We start from the raw sequence: 6,000 nt of genomic DNA, 5'->3' as shown, positions 1-6,000 counted from the left end.
GGGCAGTGTTAACCAACCCTTGTTGGTCTACAGTCAACCCCGTTTCATTACAATCCTGTTCCTGGAGGTCTACCGTCCTGTAGCTTTTCATTACAACCCTGTTCCTGGAGGTCTACCGTCCTGTAGCTTTTCATTACAACCCTGTTCCTGGAGGTCTACCGTCCTGCAGTTTATCATTACAACCTTGTTCCTAGTGATCTACCGTCCTGTAGGTTTTCATTACAAACTTCACTGGTCGCGTGAAAGGCTTCCTGGGAAGGAAACATCACCGGCGTTACGCAGCGGGTGTTGATAAGACAGCCAGTCAGCAGCGAGGCCTTGCATCTGCAGTATGATCGACAAACACACATCGCGTGGAAGCTATGACCTTGCTGCTGATTGATCAACACCCAATAGATGCGGGTGGTGGTGATTTTACCATGAATCATGTCACATGTTTATGCTATAATTGCAGAAAAAGGACTCGAAGAAAGGCGATACACCACATTATTACTGGTTATGATAATTATCCTTGAGGTGGCTTGGTTTCGATGCACCGGAGTTTGGACACACGCTGAGCACGAGTGTCCCTGTGTTGTTGTGCAGGAAGTTCTGGGAGAGGTTCATCTCCATCTGCCACGAGAACAGCAGCCTGCACGGCATCACCTTCCAGCAGATCAAGGCCCAGCTGGAGGCTCTGGAGCTGAAGAAGACCTACGTGCTCAACCCCCTGGCCCCCGAGTTCATCCCCCGGGCCCTGCGCCCCCAGCACCCCCAGGGCTTCAGCAAGCAGCAGCAGCAGCAGTCCCCCCCGAAGGTAGGCCTGAACCCCTCAACCGCCCAACTGTCACCACTCACACACCGCCCAACTGTCACCACTCACCCACCGCCCAACTGTCACCACTCACACACCGCCCAACTGGCACCACTCACCCACCGCCCAACTGTCACCACTCACACGCCGTCCAACTGGCACCACTCACCCACCGCCCAACTGGCACCACTCACCCACCGCCCAACTGGCACCACTCACACACCGCCCAACTGGCACCACTCACCCACCGCCCAACTGTCACCACTCACCCACCGCCCAACTGGCACCACTCACACACCGCCCAACTGTCACCACTCACACACCGCCCAACTGGCACCACTCACACACCGCCCAACTGGCACCACTCACCCACCGCCCAACTGGCACCACTCACCCACCGCCCAACTGGCACCACTCACCCACCGCCCAACTGGCACCCCTCACCCACCGCCCAACTGTCACCACTCACACAATGCCCAACAGGCACCACTCACACACCGCCCAACTGGCACCACTCACCCACCGCCCAACTGTCACCACTCACCCACCGCCCAACTGTCACCACTCACCCACCGCCCAACTGTCACCACTCACCCACCGCCCAACTGTCACCACTCACCCACCGCCCAACTGGCACCACTCACCCACCGCCCAACTGGCACCACTCACCCACCGCCCAACTGGCACCACTCACCCACCGCCCAACTGGCACCACTCACACACCGCCAAACTGGCACCACTCACCCACCGCCCAACTGGCACCACTCACCCACCGCCCAACTGGCACCACTCACCCACCGCCCAACTGGCACCACTCACCCACCGCCCAACTGGCACCACTCACACAATGCCCAACTGTCACCACTCACCCACCGCCCAACTGTCACCACTCACCCACCGCCCAACTGTCACCACTCACCCACCGCCCAACTGGCACCACTCACCCACCGCCCAACTGGCACCACTCACCCACCGCCCAACTGGCACCACTCACCCACCGCCCAACTGGCACCACTCACACACCGCCCAACTGGCACCACTCACCCACCGCCCAACTGGCACCACTCACCCACCGCCCAACTGGCACCACTCACACACCGCCCAACTGGCACCACTCACCTACCGCCCAACTGGCACCACTCACCCACCGCTCTTTCACCCTCTAATGCCCCCAGCCTTCAACCCTGTAGATTACTATTACTTACACTATTACTATATTAAAATCACAAGTTACCCTTACAGGCTTCTGTTTGATGACTGCACAGCGAGTGTACCTCTGTGGTCTCGTGCAGCTACACATTTTCTTTATTAGAGAAATACCAGCTTGACACATTATATCAAAAGTATATTTTTGCCATGTACTTATAACTAGCCTATCCTCTCGTTTCTATAGTTATTCCATGACACTTATGCATTACTGCCATCTCGCTAACTAGCTAGTGACAATATCTAGGTGCAGTACAGTACACTACAGTAGCTACCTACATCATTCTATCTCTCTCGTGATCTGTTTCTCTCAGAATGGCCGCTCGCTATCTCTGTTCTTTCCATTTTTAACTGCTCCTCCATTACAGTGAATAAAGGGCGGAACAATCATTCATGAAATGTGATGAAATCGTTTGGAAAGCCATTCTACATTGCCGCAATATTCCACGGGTTATCATTTTTAATAGATAAAGGTAAAGCTGCTTATGTTTTTTTTTTTTTGTTCATCTCTATTCGTTCATTTTGACATTTTCCAAACGGTGACGGCACACCAAGCCCTCTCAGGTGTGGATGTGGTGTTCCGCGCCTGGCTGATGTTCGGCACCGTGCCGTTCCCCTCCCGGCGCTCCGCTCAGACAGACTCTAATCAGGCTGAACAATGTCCTCTCTCTTGGATCCGTGTACGGAACAAGAGGCCAGAGGTGGGGGACGCTTCGGCATGCGAATGAAACCCGGACGTTCCCGTGAGCACAAAACTAGAGCCCAATCAGCCCAAACGTGTGTTCCCCCCCCCCCTCCCCCCGAAACGCTCTGTGCCTCTGCAGAAGCGCGGCTCAGGGCTCCTGTCCTCCCCGCTCTGTCTGGTCACTCTAACGGTCTATTTCAGGGTCTTTTACGAGTCTCCTTCCCTTTTACTGGGTCATGTGGCGTGTGTCAGCAGAGACCGTCGTGCTCGGGCACGCGCTGTGACTGAGTCAGCGTTCACATGATGTGGCGGTAGAGTTTTATGGCGGGAGCGTTGACGCCGGCTTGGCAGCGGCGTCGGGCGTTAAACACCGCTCAAAATAAAACCCAAGTGACGGGCTTCAAAGCTCACGGCTTTTTCCTTTCCTAGCGTGTCCAATCACGTCGCAGCTTATAGCAGGTCGATTTTGCTACTACAGTTTGCAATTCTGTATTCTCGCCCAGGGTTGTTTTTACGTAGCTATGTGGCTATGTTAGCCTGATTTGTTTGTTGACGTTTTGGAATAAACCCAGGATTTTCAGCGTTGAAGGCGGCGTATCGTTGTCGTTGTGACAGCGGCTTGGGCTCATCACCGGGCGGAGTGTGTCGTGGACTGGGGGACCGCTCTCGCCGTGTAGCGCCTGAACTCCCCGCACCGCTCCGGGCCCCGCCTTCTACACGGCCGCGCCCGCAAACGTACACGCGTACATACACACGCTCCGAGCCCGCGGGCTGGCCTGTCCCTCCGGAGCGGTGCCGAACGCCAGGGTTTGTGTTGGCAGTCTCTGTTCCCTGCAGCTCCGGCGTCGTGCCCTCGTTATTCCCCCGGGGGGGAACGCGGTGTTTGCGGTCTCCCCTGAACCGGTCCGCCCGGCCCCGGGGGCAGCCGTGCCTCCTGCTGCAGCGTGCAGACCGCGCCCTGCCTGCGTTTCTATCCGCCCGTCTCCTGAAGCCGCGGATCCCGCCCTCCTCTCTGTGGCTTAGCGCCACGTCCGCGCGCGATTGGCTCGAAACGGGCGCGGCGCTCCGTTTCCAGGGTTACCTGTGCAGCGGACCCCCGTTCATGTCTCTCTCTCTCCCTGTTAATGTGCGGGGCCGAACGCCCCCAGGGCGATCTCTCCTCCCGGATGGCGGTGTTGGAGGATTTCAAACGGTAAACATGCCAGGCTAAATAAGTACAGCATCTGCTAAATACTGTCAGCAGAGGCGAACGCAGCTTTGATCATTGAGACTCTGAAGTGAGCTGTGTATTCGCCCTGTAACATTAATAATGGAGTCTGTTGCTTTTTTTTCAGTGCGGGATATCAACCTGAACTTGTCTCTGCCTCTTTTTTTACGTATTATAACTCATTTGTTGTAATAAGAAACTTTGTTAATTTTCTGAAGAAAATACGGCTTCAGGCCGACCCTGTAGGCCTCTGTCTTCGGTTGCTGCTGTAGTCGACGTCGACGTTGAGCCGGGTTGAGAAGCCGTCTTTCTCATCGTTCAGCGCGAGGATCGGGGCAGAGAGCTTTCGTTTCTGCGCGTTTCTGCACCAGCGGACTGTTCAGCTGGGTGTTACGGCACAGCCACAAGATTTATGGTGACAAAATACAGACTGTGTGAGGGGCAAGTGAAAGTGCTGCCTTGGTTTTGCTTTCAGCCATATTACAGTGCTGCCAAAGGCCCACAGGCATCAGCCCTCTCTCCCTGCTTTTAGTATCTAAAACATTTGCAAAGGGCAGTTTTATGTTTTTTGAAAAGTCTTGAACCCTGCCCCCAGAGCCCAATTCTAAACGCTAATATGGGCATACTTCTACCTAAATTGCAGTTGGATCGGCCTGGAACAGAAATCAAAAGCTCCGGGCTGATTTCGTGTTGGGCGTTGCCTCTCCCTGCTTTCCGCGGCGGTTAATTTTTTGCGGCGCTGTGTTTGTCAGGGTGGGAAATCGCTTGATGAACAGGCTTATTTTATTTAGTTTCGCGCGCGGAGTGTCGGTGAACCCTCTGAAGCGCTGTCAGCCCGCATTACGGAGCGCCTCGCGTCCCCTCCTCAGGAGCTGGGCTCTTTTTCACGGCTTGTTTGTTTGAAGTCGGCGAGGGAGGGAGGGAGGGGTGGGGGGTGTTTCTGGGCCTCATTAACCGCTTCCTGTTGGAGAAAGTCTCACGGCGCGTTGGGCTATCGAGCCGCGTTAGTCTCGATGACGCGGGAGGGAAAAGCCGGCGCGTCTCGCACAGGAAGCGCAGGCCCTCCTCCGCCCTTCTCTCTCGTGTTAAAGTGGGGTTCAGTAAAAGGTCGCAACTATTTTATTTCCCCCTCCCCCCCCCCCGGTAAGCGTGCAGATCAGCTTCCGCTCGTACAGCGTCTAGTTATGAGTTTTAATGAGTATACGTTTACTGTGCAATTACTGCCAATTATGAGACGCCATTGCAATTAAAGAAAGGAATAAAAGAGCTGTTGACGACCAGGGTGGGTGCTAGCCGGCGCTGCTGAGCGTTTCTGTGGCATAGAGGCGTGACCCTTAGTGAAGGGCCCCGGACGTGCCGCCAATCAGCCGCCCACAGGTGAGCGGGGCGGTTTTCTCTGAACCACCGCGAGCAGATTAGTCCGTGTGTTCGCCGTTTTTCTTTGCCTGTTTTACTGAAGCGGCTTTTGTTTAGCCCACACAACTCGTTGATAAGATAAAAGCTTTTTGTTTGTGCGGCTCGTAGCCTAGTGGGTAAGGTTCCGGAAGGTTGGTTTTTCAAGGCCCAGTGTAGCCACGATTAGATCTGTGCAGCTGTTGGGCCCTTGAGCAAGGCCCTTAACCCCACCCTGCTCCAGGGGGAGTGGTCCCCCTGCCTTGCCTAATCATCTGTATGTCGCTTTGGATAAAAGCGTTAGCTCAACAAATTATTATTATTCATATTTTCGGGGGTCTAAGTGCAACCCGTACTGTGGGCTATGCACGCTTTGACTTTGATTGCAGCAATACCTTTAAAAACTACGAGCTTAACTCCGGTATAAACGGGCCTCGTCTGGGTTTCCAGACGGCCTCTGGCTTGCATGCGCTTGTGGGCCAAGCTCAAATGGACACGCGGGCGATCCCTAGCCCCCTTCCCCTGGGAATCTGCTCTGAGGGACAGGCTTCAGATGTAATTTCATCCCTCCTGTGTTTCTCTCTCCCTCTGACACCCTGCCCCAGTGACGGGCGTGACTGACACGTGGCGAGACGCAGCCGGGGAACGCTGTGTTCGACACGTTCCTGCTCCGCCATCTCTCACTGGGGCTCAGAGTCTGCTCCTCTCTGACAATCT

General features: G+C 55.1%; 1 protein-coding gene across 1 annotated transcript in view; it reads left to right on the top strand.

The window, feature by feature from the left end:
- LOC133119420 (probable helicase with zinc finger domain) overlaps positions 1–6,000 on the top strand; it is a 76,437-nt gene that overhangs the window by 49,420 nt on the left and 21,017 nt on the right. Inside the window, 1 exon segment of the mRNA XM_061230015.1 lies at positions 586–796. Within this exon segment, the coding sequence (XP_061085999.1) occupies positions 586–796 (211 nt within the window).

The sequence above is a fragment of the Conger conger genome, chromosome 2 (genome assembly GCF_963514075.1).
Source record: "Conger conger chromosome 2, fConCon1.1, whole genome shotgun sequence".
Classification (NCBI taxonomy): Eukaryota; Metazoa; Chordata; class Actinopteri; order Anguilliformes; family Congridae; genus Conger; species Conger conger.
The sequence above is the reverse complement of the archived record's forward strand: the minus strand, read 5'-3'. Positions and strand labels throughout refer to the sequence as shown.